A 16,219-nucleotide genomic window follows, 5' to 3' on the forward strand; every position below is an offset into this window, starting at 1 on the left:
TATCATCCAATTTATTATGAAAATAAAATGATTAATTTAATAATTAAATAACTGTACAAATGTAAAATATTACTAGTTAAAAATAGTTGTTTAACATATCTTTTAAGATATTTTTCTATAAAAAAATTAATGACGTTAAAAAAACGATTTACTGTTATATGTCGACAAAAATATTTGCTATATAAGCAATTTTTTTTTTTTAATAGCTCTCAACATTAAAATTATGCTTAAATCAAATATATTGTATATTTTTCTTTTGTATTAATTGACGCTCCTTTAACAAGGAATCTTTCTTATTTATATGCAGATATCAAATTAATTATTTTTAAATTATATAAACTCAAAGCTTTATCAATTGGACAATACTTCGAAATTTATTATCGTACTGCACAGAACGGGCATTTTGTCATCATACAAATTTTATTTATTTATTTAAGTTTTACTTAGAAGAGTTGAAAACACATGTGCATATAACGTACACCTAATAGCAGATTGAGCAAATTTATAATTAAGAAACTGTGTCTATGATCTCATTATTAGAAGAATGAAATTGTTTAACAGTTACTAAGGTATTTGCACTGTCTCTGTACAATTAATCATACATATTTTCGTCAAATTATAATGTCCTCTATTTAATATTATGCTTTTAACAATTAATAGTGCTTGTAATAATGTTTCCGATTTGTAGACACTTGTAAAAAAATAACCAAAAAGCACATTATATGTTTATAAATAGTACTTGAATGTAGAAAATTGAACTAGTTATAATGGTTTTTATACAATCAAATCAAATAATATAATATATTTCAAGAATAAAATGATATTTAATATACACATGATGTCATTTATAATGGCTTTCAAATTTGTCTCTGTACCTCAACACAATTTTTAAAAGAGCAATATGTAAAAAGGATATAAATATACTGAATTATCTTATTAAAAAATTTTTTAATGATTGAGGTGTAATATATTAAAAGCATTGGGTTCAATTTGCTTATTATATTACTTGCTTTGTGAATAAGGGGTATAATTTTGTGCTGCATTTATTTCTATAAAAATTATTCCTGTTTTAAATCACTTGTATATAAAAATGCATATCACTAATCTTAAATATTCATGTAAAATTATTTTTGAAATATCAATGTACATTGTATATAGAAATCATTATATAGATATAAATTATTTATTTGGATGTAAGTTGCACATAATACTTAAAAGATTTAACAAAATTAGAAATATAAAAGAATAACATTTAAATGTGTTAGATTACACAGATATATTAGTTTTATAATATATGAAAAGAGTTATAGTAAACTCATTTTTATTAATCCAAATAAGACTGCTTTTTTAGTTGATATATATTTAAAATCTTTATTTTATTCCCTTTGGAAAATGTTATAAATAATTAATTAGAGAAACATGTATGACAATCTTCATTCATTAACATAAGAGTACAACATTCAATTGGCATTTAATATCAAGTTGTCTTTCATAAAATTAACATTATACATTACTTGTTAACAAACATCAATTTCATAATAGTTGCTCACTATTTATTAACAAATGTTTGTACAAACTGATAATAAAAATATTATATTAATATATTGCTATTAGAAAACATTTCAATATGTATACCACATAATGTTATTTCATTTTATATTGTTATACATAATTGCAATAAAATCTTTCTCTAACTAATTAGGTACATATAAAGATGAAAGTAATATTGTATCCTTCCATTATGATGATAATACCTATAGAAAGTATTTAAATTACATAAAATATTCATGATTTCATCTCATAAATGGGTACAGAAATTTTAACGTTTGTAACATAAAAATTTAAGTTTTTAATTAAGAAATAAAATATTTGTTGTTAGATCTTTGTTATAAGTACAAGTTTATAATAACCTAAAATTTTAATGGTTATTTTTTTATAACAAATATCAATTTGAATCACAAATTCTTAGTTAATACTGTAAAATTAACATATAATAGAGATACGTGTAAAAATAAGCATATGTACATATAATGAAAAAAACTTTTTATTTCGAACTAGTACAAAATACGTCATGCTTTAACTAGTAATATTATCATTATTTTGATACAACTTCTTCAATTTAATTCTAATGTCTATATTCATAATTTAATCAGTAAATAAATTGAATCATACATAAAATGCATCTTCAAAAATATATACATTTTTCAAATATATGAAAACAAAAGAAACGCGAAAGTTAGTAAGAACCTTGAACAAGAAAACTTTTAGTTTGAGTCACTAGGGATTTTTACATTATGTCAACACTTATAAGGTCATTATAAATCAAATAATTGTTGAGGCGGCACAGTGTTCGATATTTTTAAGATTTTAATTTGTTTGTTGTGTTTATCCGTTTGTATAAAAGCCCAGATACATTTTCTGGTGAAAGATGTCTGGCGATGTACAAACAAGAAAACGAAAAGAGAAGAAACGTAAAAAGGGTAAAAAAATAGACTATTGGAAGTGTGCGGAAATTATTATAATTTTAAACCTTAGATCAGAAATATTTCTTACAATGTTTACTTCTTTTAATTCTTAAACACCAACATATATCTCCCATAATCGTAGGAAAATATAGTTAAAAAAGTATAAACAGTAATACATCTTTCAATTTTGTAAAATAATGTAGAAACTATAATTTCGATTTCTTGTGTTTTATTCCTTTTAATTTATATTGCAAACTAATAGAAAAATAATGTAAGATAACTATTAAACTTTTGATTCATAACATTGCATTTGTAACATATTGCTTATCTATTATTAATTTTATAAATTTTAATTTTACAAAATTCTTAACATTCCGATGATTAACTGTAATTTATATTTAATTTATAAATTATACCAATATTTTTATTAGCGCGTTGTTCTTACATTAATTCATCTATTATTTTGATATCATGCATTATAATAATTAAAATTATTCATTTAAAAATGGTATTAGAATACGATAATGTTATTTAAAAGTTTTCATTATTATACTGCTAAACAATTTAGATTTATTTATAAATATTTTAATATAATTATAAATATTTTAATATCTTATTTTCTATTATAATAAATGTATGCGCTTTTATTTTTAAAATATACATTAAATTTTACTTACAAAAATGTGATATATAATTATAATTAATACTAATATTGTAAAAACGTTTTAGATTATTATGTCAAGTATGAATATTTCGGATATTTTAAGGCATATTTAGCAATGTTGCTCGAATTAGAAAATATAAGGTCTTAGAAACTTGATCAGCCTTGCTTTTGGCTTTCAAAAATAGATCAAGTTGTATTATCTATTTCACAAACATTTTCCGTTAATTTATTTATATATTTTATCTGTTTTTTAAATATCGAAAGTATGTTAATATATAAGAGTATCTCTTCGATTTAAAACGAATAACAGAAATATTAATAGCTGCACGTTTAAACAAATACGTAAGCTAAGGTTATTGAGAATAATTACAGTACTATCATACGTAAAATATTTTTTATATTACGTATCAGATTATTTTTCAATGACTTCACTTTAAATTAAAAGCAAACATATAATAAACATATATTAAAATAGCATCGTACATACATAACGTATAATGTTATAATTATTTATATGTTATGATATTCAGATGAGGAAGAGAATGTCGTACCTCCCCCTCCTTCTGCAAATGTTACTGAAAATTTAACAGATAACATAACTTTACATATTTATAAAGAGAGTAGTACCGGTGGGCATTGGTGTGTCCGGATTATATTTTTCGTAATATTGGCAATACTCGTTGGTTTAATTGGTGTAATTATCTTGGAACATAGAGGTGTTACGGATAGTAAGTAAATTTCAAATTAATTTTTAACATAAATTTTCATACTGGCAATTCACTGTGTTTACATGAAGTATTTTATGTTCTAAGCTGATACACCGTTAGAATCATCACGATGGGCCTTTATTTTCGATGGGTGGGTGGATGATTCTTTATTTTTATATAAAGACGAATCCGATGAAAAACAACATGAAAATGAGGAACAAATGGAAGAAGATGAAAATCATAATATAGAAATAAAAGCTTCAGAAACTGATGCTTCTGCTGAAGAAGAAGAAGAACTTGAAGAAGAAAGTGAAGAAGTAAATGAACAAGAAAACGAGGAAGAAGAAGAAAATGAAGTAGAAGGAGAAGAAGAAGATGATGAAGTAGAAGGAGGAGAAGATGAAGATGAAGGAGGCACAGAAGAAGACGAGGAAGAAGGTGAAGAAGAAGAGGAAGCAACTGAAAATGAATCAAATGAAGTAGAAAATGATGCTTTTGAAGATAAAGAAGGTACTAGAATGTAAATAGCATAATATACATATAGAAAAGTACAAATGTAATATATCCTCATACTTTTTTACTGTGTAGAAATAGAATGGAAATATGAAAATGAAAAATCTGAGGAAGAAGAAGAAGAAGAAGAAGAAGAAGAAGAAGAAGAAATGAATCCACAAAACTTTGATGATACTGATGTATTAGAAGAAATTTATGGCATTAGTAAAGAAAAAAATTCAGATGAAAAAGATGTATTATCTGAGGAAGATAATCGGTTTGATGAACCATTAGAAATGCCAACAAAAGAAGATGTATTTGAGAGGTTTTTAGACATTCCTGGTATTAATGAAATTACTGATGATAATATAGAACCTTTAGAGGAGGTAAAACTAATGACAACTACAAACTATGGTCAAAACAATAATAAAAAATTGTTCTTATTTATTTTAATGTAATCAGTCTTTTTTTATTATTATTATTTTTATACGAATCTTGAAAAAATGAAACTTTATGCATTTATAGTGTTCAAAATAAAAAAAGAAATTTTTCATTGTTTCGAAATGTAAAATTAATTTATTATAAATAATTAATCTAATAAGAAAAATATAATAAAATAATTTTATTTCTTATTTATTTAAAATTGATTAATATCAAATTATTTTATAATTATACACTTAACTTTCTTTTTATACAACTTATAGTACTGTATTACATAATAATTTTTGCATTAGGTAGAAAATGTAGAAGTTGAAGAATATGTTAATGATGTAGATATTAAACCGGAAGTAGAGGAAGAAGTAGAAGAAGAATCTGCTAGTGGTGAGTGAAATGTTATTATATAATAAACTGATGTATACATTATTTCTTCAATATACAATGATCCTCCATGCTCTTATAAATTTTACTTATTATAACACGAATGTTATATATTTGTATCATGTTAATATAATTAAAGGGTAAGTAAGAAAACATTTCATGGTTACAGTGACAATGAAGTTTGGAGTTGGTGTGGCACTTGTTGTTGCTGCACATTTTGTCCTTGTGAAACGGTGGAATCAGGGTAAATTTTAAAACATTTTTGTTTTATAAATAGTATCATTGTCATATATTATATTACTGTTTGCATATTATCATAACAATAAGTCATATCATCAACAATATGATATTGTACATTTAACTTGTATTTTACATTGAAGTATTATAAGTTGTATAGTTCGAGAAATAATCAACTGCATGCATATTAAACAATTTTTCAGCATTTATCTTATATAATTCAAAAAATTAACATCATTAGTACGTTCATAAAACATTTTAATGTTCTGCAAAAGAAGAAATTGATAAATATTTTGTACATAAATCGAGATTGAAAAAAATAATTTATATTGCAATTCATAAGATTCCTCCACTGATTAATTTTGTTTTTTTTTTTATGTTTAGAAGTTAACTTTGTTCAAAATCAGTCTAAAATAATCGAATCTGAAAAAAGAGATATAGAAGAACAAGTACACTTAACAAAAAGGGTATCTGAAATAGCACGGAATGAAAAACAAAATAAAGAAAATGATCAAAAGGAAGAAAAGAAAGTGAATAAGGAAGAAATCGTAGAACGATTTAAATATGAAAAAGATCAAGAGAAACAAGAGGAAGAGGAGTATCAGGAAGAAGAGGAAGAAGAAGAGGAGTATGAGGTAGAAGAAGAGGAAGAGGAAGCAGATGAAGATGAAGAAAAGGAAATAATGAAAAAAGAAAGAAGAGAGAATAAGAGAAGTAAAGAAACAGATAATCAAATTGAAGATGAAGAAAAGGTAGAAATTGATCTGAACAAGGAACAGGAATATGTTACAGAAGAGGAAGAAGAGGAAACGGAAGAAGACGAAGAAGAAGAGGATGAGGATGAGGAGGAGGAGGAGGAGGAAGAGGAGGAGGAGGAGGAGGAAGAAGAGGAGGATGTTGAAAATTTTGATGACTCGGAATTAATTGCTAAACTAGAAGCTAAATATGGAAAACTACCATCTAAATAGGGTAATGAAGAAAGCACAAATAAGTATCACTTCTTTCACTACATTTGATAGGTATGATTTAAAGTTTATTGGTACTTAAAAATTGACAATATATAACAGTGAATAATAATAATTTTATGTTATTGCAAAAAGAAAAATAAGAAAAAGATTTATTTAATTAGAAAATTATAAACTACAGCTATTTATTTAATACACTACTTTTATATAAAAATTAAATGAAGTTTAATGAGCATGGAGGATCTCTTAAGTTTGTATAACTCTACATAAAGGATGTAGTTGATTAAGCAAGTGTGTGTATATTTATAACATTAATTAAGTGTAGTTTTTCATATACAGAATCTATGGATACAGTAGCAGGACTTGCAATCACAACCAAAGTTAATGATAAAGTAAAAGCAGATCATGTAATTAACAAAAATGATGTAAAGATGTATAATCTTAATGTATCAAATATTGAAAATATTTCAAATCGAAAGAATGATGATTCCAATAAGGTTAGTGAGAGTTATAAAAATAATTTTAACAAATAAAAGTAGTTACCGATACCTATATTTATTATGTTCCTATAAATTTTGTTTTGTTATGAATAAATATTTTACTTCGTTATAAATATGTAATGTATATATTTTTCTTTAGGAACACAATAATTTTCTTTTTATATCTATTTTACAAGTATACATTAACACATCATTTCCGATTAACTATTTAAAATTAAAGACATAAAAATTCATGAATTAAAAAGAATATTAATGTTAAAAATTGTTAATATAGATGTTATTTATTTATAAAGTTCTTTATTTTTTAATGTTTTCATGCAAAAGGTTCTTAAACTAATTAAAGCTCATTATACTTAATTTTATAGTTAAGCATTTTACCACAATACAATAATACAAATAAGGATGCTGTTTTATCTCAGTTTCATACCTGTACAATATTTTAATAATTTTTAATGCAATTATGTGCTAATAATACAAGTAAATTTACATGTATAAATAAAATCCTTATGCTCGTAACAATTAGAAATTTCGTCGGGAAATTTTTTATTCATATATTTGTCAAATGGTATCGCGAGTATATGCAACTACGCACATACAAACAAATTTCAAAAGAAAAGGAAAATATTAGAATATTTGAAATCAGGTTAAAATATTTCACAATATTGCGCTAATGAACTTTTTATAACAATAATATTATTTTATAATCCTACTGAAATGTATGTATTACAAAATCAATAGATTCATTATTTTTTAAAGATACAAAGAATATCATGTAAAATAACTTAATATTTATGTTTATGTCTATGTTTGCGTGACGTTGGAGAAGGAGGACTATTAGCTCTATGCTTTGAGGTACGTGGTGGAGGTGGTGGAGATAACGATGGCGATCTCGCTCTTCTTTTCCTGTCACTTCGTTCACTAACTGGAGATCTTCGAGATACTCTAGATGAAAAAGAAGGTGAAGGCGTTCGTCGAATACGTGGTGGCGATGGTGTGACTGGAACTCGTTTTTTGTATGGTGATCGTGATCTACGTTTACCACGTGGTGATCTGCTACGAGATCTATAAACATATACGTATGCTATGCATTCTTAGAACATGAAATTTCTATATTATCCGAGACATACAAAATTATTGGAAATCCTACTGTATATAAATAAAAATATGTACCTATATCTGTTGGTTTTAGACGATGGACTTGTCGAAGTACGTCTTCGATCTCTATAATGACTTGGAGATTCTGGAGTTGTGCTTCGTTTCTTTTCCCTTCGCCTGTCGTCGTCACGTTCTTCACTTTTAGCATCTTTCAGTTCTCTCTCGCTCTGTAACAACACTTTTAATCGTAAATTTTCTTCTTATAACACGTTTCAAACGATGTGATAAGAAATCAGTGTTACCTTTCTAATGAGCTTTTTTCTATAATGTTCCACTTGTCCTTGAATTGTCATACCAGATTTTAATGCCCTCCTACCACTTTCTAATTCATCTTGGTACTGCATTATTTTAACTTCAATTTCGCGAAGTCTACTTCTTCTTTCTTCATTATAATCTCTACCACTATGAAACCAAATAAATACTTACTAATATATCATATTTTGTAGGTAACACAACAAACGCGGATGTATTACCTGGAATCCATACTAGTATCCTGAGAATTCGAATCATCATTCTGACCTAATTCTTCCCATTTACTAGTCGTCATAGCTTGTGCTTCGACCTAACGTAAGAAAACTGTTATTTAAAAAAAAAAAAAAGAAAAAAAGAAAATACTTTCGATAGTTAAAAATAATGATCTCAACCTGATCAGGATCAACAGTTTCCCAACGTGATGGTACAAAACCGGCAGGAATAGATGGCTTTTTTTCATCCTCTTTATTTCGTAAGTTCGAAGAATCATCTTCATCCATAGGAATACCATCAATATCCTCATCCACTGTAAATATAAACGTACAAAATGCATTATTACATATATTATAAGTGCATCTTATATCTAGTGTAAAGAATATTTTTCAAACGTTCTTACTAGGAACTCCATCGATGTCATCATAATTGGTTGTTGTTTGTGGCGTTAAACCATGTTTCATAGCACCTTTAAGTAAAGCAGCTCCGTCTAATGGTACCCCGTCCAGATCTTCTGCACCATCTCCATCTACATCTGATAACGGTGCTCCATCAATATCTTCATCATTTTCTTGTTCAGGTTCATCTACCTACAACAAGGTAATCATTTTGTTTTAACATATGATATTAAAAATATCAAAACGGTGTTATGAAATGAAAAAATTAAATTTACCAGAACAAGACCAAGAAAAGTATTTTGTAATTTAACGAGAAAATCTCGCGGATAAACTGCCCAATCTTCCCATGCCCTAAACATTCTCATTACACGAACTTTAAATCCTTCAGCTTTTAATCTACTATCAAACTGTTTGTAAGCTTGATGAACTTCATTAAATATATCCAAAAGTCGTGTTTCAAACCTGTTTCACAAGTGTATTAATACTAATTTCATTAACTATATTTATGTATTAATTACAAATTAATGAATTTCCTCAAAAATTTAATATATTTCAGAAAACAACTTACGCTTTCCGATAAATAGTAGCATTATTTACTTTAACACCACAATTGTGTAATATATCCGATATAAGATATAATCTTGCAATTTTTTTGTTGACGGGTGTTTGTAATATTGATAGCGACTCTGAAATACAATCACAAATTTCTTCGGCTGCTTCGGCATGTTCTATACAAAATACCATGGCTTCTGCTACTTTTATCCTTTCGGGGGATATGTTTCGTAATAAATCTTCTAATCGATCCCGTTGACTATAAAGAAATATTTTTGAGAATTTGAATAATATTAATTAAATTAATAAAAAATAACTATCATTTGTAATACCTGTTTGACAAACTTCCTCTTCTAGGTTCTTGCCTTTCTTCCATCTCAATCAATTCATCGGGCATTCCCTGAGTCCATGGATTAATCGGCGGTGGTCTCCATACACTTCCTCCTTTGAACATCCTAAAATCTTCGGTACGCCACTCTTTTTGTCCATCTCCTTGCAATATGGAATACAACTTCCACCGATAGTAAATATGTGCAGGTGAATAATTTTCAAATAAAAATCTAAAATTGAATAATTATTACAAAAATCTGAAATGCTAAAAGAATAATGTATTTTAAGAAAAGTAAAACCAACCTAAACATTGGATTGTTTAGCTCTCGGTTCATAATCATTGCCTCAAACATCGGGCCTTCTCGAATCACAAATTCTACCATTCTGTGTATTAACATAACTAAGTTTCTGTAATAATTATTGCAAAAATTAATTATCAATTTTTATTTACGACGATATCGATAGTTCGAATTCTACAATCACGATATACCTTTCTGTTGGTATAACTACTTTGACAACCGCATTCTGCAAAACCTATAACAATTTACATTAGGGTTGTAGTTTATTACATCGCCTATAAATTATTAAATTTGTTTCGTTTTAATAAGTCTTACCTTCTCGAAGTTTTCCTTCTCCTGAGGATCTGCTGTCTGTAGATTACGAATACGAGGTACCTGAGATGATATTCAAAAAATATACATATTTCATTGAAATTTTGTATAAACAAGTTTAATTAACACACTGTCGCCAGTTCATATCCTTCTAATTGATGGGTTTTGCATTCAAAATAGTTATAACATATAACATTAATATAATTCTAGGTGATTCTATTTATTTTAAATGTTAGACATTTATGTGTTAACTACACTCATTTCGTTTAATGCATACCTTATGTCTATCACGACGATGTGGTTGAGCATTAAACGGAAGACCAGATGGAGGTGGCGGTTGTGTAATTTCCATCAAAGCAGGTGGAATATAAATGGGATAAGGTGGAATTGGTACACTTTTTCCCCAGCCTAATTTCATCTCATACTGCATTATATCACGGCCTATTTCATCACATTGTAATTAAATATCTTCATAATTTAACGCATTTAAAAAAATGCAAATTCTTACCGTTCAGATTTTTCAATGCTCGTTCTCCATCTTTACGGCTCATGAATGCAACAAAACCACAATTTCTTTGCCTAGCTTTTTCCTCGTCACTACGCGGCCACATAATTTTGATACTAGCTAACGGACCATATTTTCCAAATATTTCCATCAATTGTTGCTCTGTAATCTATTACGAGGCAATAAGATAAAGTTACTTTCGTTAATGTTTCCTTAATATACAGGGTGTTTTATCCAATATTAAAATTATAAATTTCATTATACATAAGCACTTGCAATGAATTTATACCTTCGGATTTAAATTTCCCAAATATAGATTTGTTGTATTAGGATCACCATTGTCAAATGACCCATCTACAAAAGACAATGTTTTTTACATTTATAATATAATTTTAATACTAAGAAAAGTAGTAGTGAACAGTAATAAAAAAGGGTACTTTTTACCCTCGTATATCAGGGCTAGGAATCGTGGATCGTCAATAAGGGTATGTAGATTAATTTTTCGTGGATCAGGATATGAGGTTGTGCCACCTAACATAGTTTGATGAATTCAAACTTTTAATTTGGAAACAAGAACTAAGTACTTAACAACATATAATTTAACTATCCTGGTTGAGGAAGATCATGTTTTATAACACAATTTTAATACTCCACTACATTTTATTCTAGACAATAACTTTAGTTACCTTCAACACATTTTAGAGCTGCTAGCATTGGATCTTCTGATTGGGCAGAAATAACAGTTTTCACTACCCCTTTGTATTTATGTCTTTCCTCTCTTTCTTCTTGTATCATTTTTAACTCTTCTTTAAATAATTCAAGATTACTTTTCTTCTTTTCACCTTCTTTTTTCTTTTTGCCCAATCTATCCAGCTTTCTTTCACTTGATCCCAACAGCCTTGCATATTCTTGTGCTTGTTCTGCTGATGATCTGTTATCAACAAGCTCTGATATTTTTGACTGAGGTTTGTAGAGTTTCCCCTTTTCCCTTGTATCTTCCTCTGTCAAAAAACATTCATTTGATTATAAACAAGAATCAATTCTTACATCAATGCAATAACATTCTTACGTCGTTTTCCTGCATCATAAGTGCCTGCCTTTACCCAAACTTTACTTGTTGTTTTATTAGGTGTTTCTTGGAAGGTTGCTACAAATTCTTCAAATGCCTATATACAAAATTTAGTTGATTATACCATAAGTATGTATAGTTGAAATTACATCTATTATTAATGTTATACACATTTTGTTCTTGATATATTGCACATTACATACTTGAGCTGCAGCCTGTTCTTGTTCTTTTTTACGTTGCTCTTCTAATTCTTTTTTACTTAATGGTCTCTTACCCATTGTGCCAATAGAAAATGCTTTAAGCTTTTGCTCTGCAATTTGCTGTATATTTGAAACAATTACTATTTGAAGCAATCATCAGATAAAAGTATCAAACTTCAGTTAAATCATAAGATAAATTTATATAATTATACCTTCATAATAGCTTTATCTGCCATTTGTAAATAATTTAACCTAAAATATTAATATAGAATTTGTGATATTATCAAATGAGTGCTTAGGAAAAAAAAGCATCAGACTACTAGTATCCAAAAACAAAGTTTAATTGAATTTAATAAAAAATAATACAAAACCTTACAACAAATGCATGGAATTTTACGTTGCTTACAAAAATTGAAAGTAGTAATCCTCACAATAATTATTTACACCTGTAATATTCTTTAAAACATGCTTTCAATAGTGTTGTAATTAGACATTATCATAAAAGTGTATACTCTATTACTTTCAGAGATATTTATGTTTATAACGCACTCCCATCAAAGAAACGAGCAGTTACAAGGAATACACATATCTTCTTCACGTTTTGGTGACGCTGAATGATCATAAGTTACAAAAAGCTAGTAGAAGATACGCATCATATTTACAGCACCGAGCTCAGTATGTTTTCCTGGGGAAAATGGCAATATCCTGGGATTCTCCTACCTACAGTGGCATCCACAGGTTCTGGGATTCCTGGCCCTTTTCCCATCTAGAAATACTTTTTAGTTCTAGCGACGCAAAGAGCCCTCTACAAGTATAAATGATAAGACATTAAACATGGCTGATGTTTTGTTTGTGTGTAATGATTATGTTATACGTGTATTATTACTTTGTTTAATTAACTTTCCTGTATAATTATATGTATATGTATATGTATATATGGAGGTGTGTGTGTGTGTGCATGATGTATATATACATATACATATATGTATATATATATATTGCCCGTGAAAAACTTAAAAAAAAATGAATGCCACGAGCCTTTATGTATCAACGTGTCGATTAGTTTTACAAGCGGATGCTGATGATCCAAACTCGTGGACAGATTTGTATAGGCTGGTACCATATTTACGGCAAAGCCTAAGTTGTACTGTGTGCTCAAATTTGTTAATTGAACCTCACACACCAACGGAAACTAATTGTCAACATCATGTGTGTCGTGGCTGCAGAGGTGGACGTAAAAAGCTTAAACCTTCGTGTGGTTGGTGCAAGGATTATGACAAATACGTTGAAAATGTTCAATTACGAATACTGTTACAGTGTTATAAGAAACTGTGCGAATATTTGACAAATACAAACATTTATCGAAGCTTGATACTTTCAGTATCGTCTAACAAAACAGGTAATGGTTCGTCAGCTATCGGTGCTACAAGTCTTATGGAACTTATACAAGAAGGTTCGGGCTTCAAAGATGAATTTAAAAGTACTGCTGGTCTATCGAAATCTGCGTATAGCATTTTACCATGTGTTTATACAAGTACTACCTCAACTCAAACGCAAGGAAATACCATACAAAGTTCTGAAGCAATATCACAAAATATACCTGGTATAGTATATTAATCATTATTTCATATATTATACTTGTATGTTATTTTTCTTGAACTTTTTGACATTTTAATATCTTCTACATTATGAATTAATTTTCACTAAAATCATATATTATTATTTTTATATCTTAGTTGTCTGGATAGTGTTATGATAAAAGCTACCCTCTATGCAAAAGATCTGGACTTAAATCCTGATCTAGCAATCCGATTGGTTGAACATTTTTCTCCCTACAATCTCATATTAATTTGCTTAGAAGACTATATTTTATAGAAGGTACAATAATATTTTATTACCTAATATTTAATATGTTTCTGTAAATTGTAATGCTATATTACAGTTGTTACAGAACATGAAAATTTTATAACTACTTCAGAAATGATTTTTAAATATCAAAAAATATTGTTAAAATAAAAAAAAAGCTATTTACAAAATTAATTACTAACCAATTGAATTTTCATATCAAAAATTCTTTGTACTTGTAATACTTTAAGAAATAACAAACACTGGGTACTAGACACTCACAAATTATATATCAAATTGAATAAAGTATTCGATTGATTTTCATCTATCCTTCAAAGATATTTTATGAAATAGGAAAAAATGATCAGCCTTGTTACAGATTATGTCATGTTTTTAAATTATTCTTTATTTTTTTTACAAAATTGTATTGTATCGCATATAAAAGGGAATAAGAGTAGTGAGAATTATAAATGGTAAGTTACAAGAAACAAAATGTCTTAATATATTTGTTAGATTTAAAAGCAGGAAGTACCGTACAGAAAAGATGATCCATTTAAGGAGGCAGATGCAATGGTAAAATAAATTCTTCCTCTAGGTCATTGTGAAGATCAGATTCTTTTTTGCAATGTCATATATTTTTAAATATTAACATGTTATTATCACCGATATTAAAATGAATCCAGCGGTCGACAGCATTATAACATTACGTTGTGATTATGTTCTCGCTCGAAAAATTCATTAAATGTTGTCATCGTTCTCGAAATATAACACCTATTCGATAAAATGTATTTATTCATTGTATAGAATCACCTGCTATACGTACTGTATCAAATGGATCTTCAATATATTCTGTGATGTATGCTGGTTCTGGTAACAAAATAACGATAAAACGGAAAGCAGCTGCTGCAGATGATGCAGACATAGGACAGCGGGAAACGGATGGAAATCCACACAGCTCTGTAGGAGGGGTAAAATGTATTCCATCTTCCCACTTTAAATATGGGACCCCTTCTCAGAAAAGATCTTCAAAGGGCAGCAAAGTAATTTCAATAGATATTCGGTTAATTTTGTGCCTTACAGGAAGTTTGCATTGCACTATAATTTTTATTTAAATATTAAATGATGTGCATTCTCATTAATATTACTTGTAAGGTACAATCATATTTTTAGATTTCTATAACAATTAACAATTTATAGAAGCTTACATTGATTAACATTGTTTAATAACTCTTATTACTAACACTAGATTTAAATAAATTTGAACATGTATTTTGCTAGGTCCCATACCGAGATTAATGCAGATAACAATGTTGTGTTTGATTACACAATAATTCATAATGTTTTTATGAAGTATTTGTTCGTGTCTGCATTAATCTATAAATTTTACATTTTCTTCTTTCATAATAATTAAAATTAAAACACCATATTTTGTTTCAAACAGTCCTCAGGCTTTAAAAAACCGAGGTCGAGTTCAGCGCGGAGCAAAAGGAAAGGATGTAGATGTGGCAATGCTACAGCAATACCTGGAAAATTAACGTGTTGTGGTCAACGATGTCCCTGCTATGTTGAAAGTAAACCCTGTGTTGAATGTAGATGCAGGGGTTGTAGAAATCCTCATACAGCAGATGGATTAAAGGTAGAATTTATATATAATTGAATAATTCGTTTAATTGAACTTCATTTTGTAAGGTATCTAACATTATGTTGTAGATTCGACCACATATACCTGAGTTACATAATTTACAGTTACAATTATCAACTTCTTTGGATTGTGATACATTACATTCGGATCCTCTGGGTTCGGTACCGCAATGTCTTTCAACTTCTCCAACAACAATTCAAGTATTAAATGTCTATTCAACTCCAAGATTAGATATTGATAATGTACCGCAAAATCTACCTGCAGCCTTGTTAGTTGGAGAAGATGCTATGATTAGTACCGAAAGCGAAGCCGAGGACAGTGACATACAAATCGATGTGTGATAATTCATGTGACATTGTTAAATGTCATGTTCAATATAATAAGGTGAGTAATATAAAGGATACGTTAATAAATCATAATTAAGACGAGTATTTTTTTAAGAGAAATGTAAAAATGTGCCTCACATTTTATAATTAATATTGTAATATATTCATTTGAATTTAATTGCGTTCAGAAAATGCTAGTCTTAATTATGATCTGTTTTTATAAGATGAAATATAATAAATGTACTAAGTTATATTTTTAAAATTCCAGAATA

General features: G+C 28.0%; 3 protein-coding genes across 7 annotated transcripts; 2 read left to right on the top strand and 1 right to left on the bottom strand.

Moving 5' to 3' along the window:
• The first annotated feature begins 2,121 nt into the window (after positions 1 to 2,121).
• On the top strand, positions 2,122 to 6,780 carry LOC114873782 (protein Ycf2-like). Of its 2 annotated transcripts, none has more exons than XR_003788991.2 (8): positions 2,122 to 2,480; positions 3,660 to 3,857; positions 3,942 to 4,346; positions 4,425 to 4,714; positions 5,063 to 5,150; positions 5,317 to 5,391; positions 5,769 to 6,403; positions 6,689 to 6,780. XR_003788991.2 is itself a non-coding variant. In XM_029182457.2 (8 exons), the coding sequence occupies exons 1-7, from the start codon at positions 2,429 to 2,431 to the stop codon at positions 6,350 to 6,352; spliced, it is 1,692 nt and encodes a 563-aa protein (XP_029038290.2). In that variant the 5' UTR covers positions 2,123 to 2,428; the 3' UTR covers position 6,353; positions 6,689 to 6,780. The 2 variants fall into 2 exon arrangements, 1 of the variants encoding a protein (XP_029038290.2); XM_029182457.2 differs by having other exon boundaries at positions 2,123 to 2,480; positions 5,769 to 6,353.
• A 501-nt stretch (positions 6,781 to 7,281) lies between these two features.
• On the bottom strand, positions 7,282 to 12,894 carry LOC114873781 (U2 snRNP-associated SURP motif-containing protein). Of its 4 annotated transcripts, none has more exons than XM_029182456.2 (20): positions 12,511 to 12,894; positions 12,347 to 12,386; positions 12,138 to 12,254; positions 11,935 to 12,031; positions 11,552 to 11,866; positions 11,155 to 11,219; positions 10,869 to 11,034; positions 10,638 to 10,801; positions 10,364 to 10,423; positions 10,240 to 10,283; positions 10,053 to 10,157; positions 9,752 to 9,979; positions 9,436 to 9,678; positions 9,143 to 9,329; positions 8,873 to 9,059; positions 8,649 to 8,782; positions 8,478 to 8,566; positions 8,247 to 8,406; positions 8,020 to 8,171; positions 7,282 to 7,911 (listed from the first exon to the last, which is right to left on the bottom strand). In XM_029182456.2, the coding sequence occupies exons 1-20, from the start codon at positions 12,519 to 12,521 to the stop codon at positions 7,632 to 7,634; spliced, it is 2,844 nt and encodes a 947-aa protein (XP_029038289.1). In that variant the 5' UTR covers positions 12,522 to 12,894; the 3' UTR covers positions 7,282 to 7,631. The 4 variants fall into 4 exon arrangements, with proteins under 4 accessions (XP_029038289.1, XP_046143799.1, XP_046143798.1 ...); XM_046287843.1 differs by having other exon boundaries at positions 12,655 to 12,893; XM_046287842.1 differs by having other exon boundaries at positions 12,541 to 12,893.
• A 59-nt stretch (positions 12,895 to 12,953) lies between these two features.
• Positions 12,954 to 15,517, top strand: LOC114873784 (E3 ubiquitin-protein ligase MSL2). Its single transcript, XM_046287844.1, has 3 exons — positions 12,954 to 13,737; positions 14,784 to 14,954; positions 15,421 to 15,517. Exons 1-3 carry the CDS (start codon positions 13,158 to 13,160, stop codon positions 15,432 to 15,434), a joined length of 765 nt encoding a protein of 254 aa, XP_046143800.1. The 5' UTR covers positions 12,954 to 13,157; the 3' UTR covers positions 15,435 to 15,517.
• The last annotated feature ends 702 nt before the right edge of the window (positions 15,518 to 16,219 follow it).

This window comes from Osmia bicornis, chromosome 11 (genome assembly GCF_907164935.1).
Source record: "Osmia bicornis bicornis chromosome 11, iOsmBic2.1, whole genome shotgun sequence".
In the NCBI taxonomy this organism is placed as follows: domain Eukaryota; kingdom Metazoa; phylum Arthropoda; class Insecta; order Hymenoptera; family Megachilidae; genus Osmia; species Osmia bicornis.

What these genes read in the sequence shown, in the direction of transcription:
- LOC114873782 (XM_029182457.2), top strand. Translation starts at nt 2,429, where the DNA reads ATGTCTGGCGATGTACAAACAAGAAAACGAAAAGAGAAGAAACGTAAA. An exon ending in AGAAGAAGAATCTGCTAGTG is followed by an intron (nt 5,151 to 5,316) that starts GTGAGTGAAATG and finishes TCATGGTTACAG; the next exon opens with TGACAATGAAGTTTGGAGTT. An exon ending in TGTGAAACGGTGGAATCAGG is followed by an intron (nt 5,392 to 5,768) that starts GTAAATTTTAAA and finishes TTTTATGTTTAG; the next exon opens with AAGTTAACTTTGTTCAAAAT.
- LOC114873781 (XM_029182456.2), bottom strand. An exon ending in ATCGTCGTGATAGACATAAG is followed by an intron (nt 10,424 to 10,637) that starts GTATGCATTAAA and finishes ATATCATCTCAG; the next exon opens with GTACCTCGTATTCGTAATCT. An exon ending in CTAAACAATCCAATGTTTAG is followed by an intron (nt 9,980 to 10,052) that starts GTTGGTTTTACT and finishes ATTCAATTTTAG; the next exon opens with ATTTTTATTTGAAAATTATT.
- LOC114873784 (XM_046287844.1), top strand. Translation starts at nt 13,158, where the DNA reads ATGAATGCCACGAGCCTTTATGTATCAACGTGTCGATTAGTTTTACAA. An exon ending in AATATCACAAAATATACCTG is followed by an intron (nt 13,738 to 14,783) that starts GTATAGTATATT and finishes TTCATTGTATAG; the next exon opens with AATCACCTGCTATACGTACT.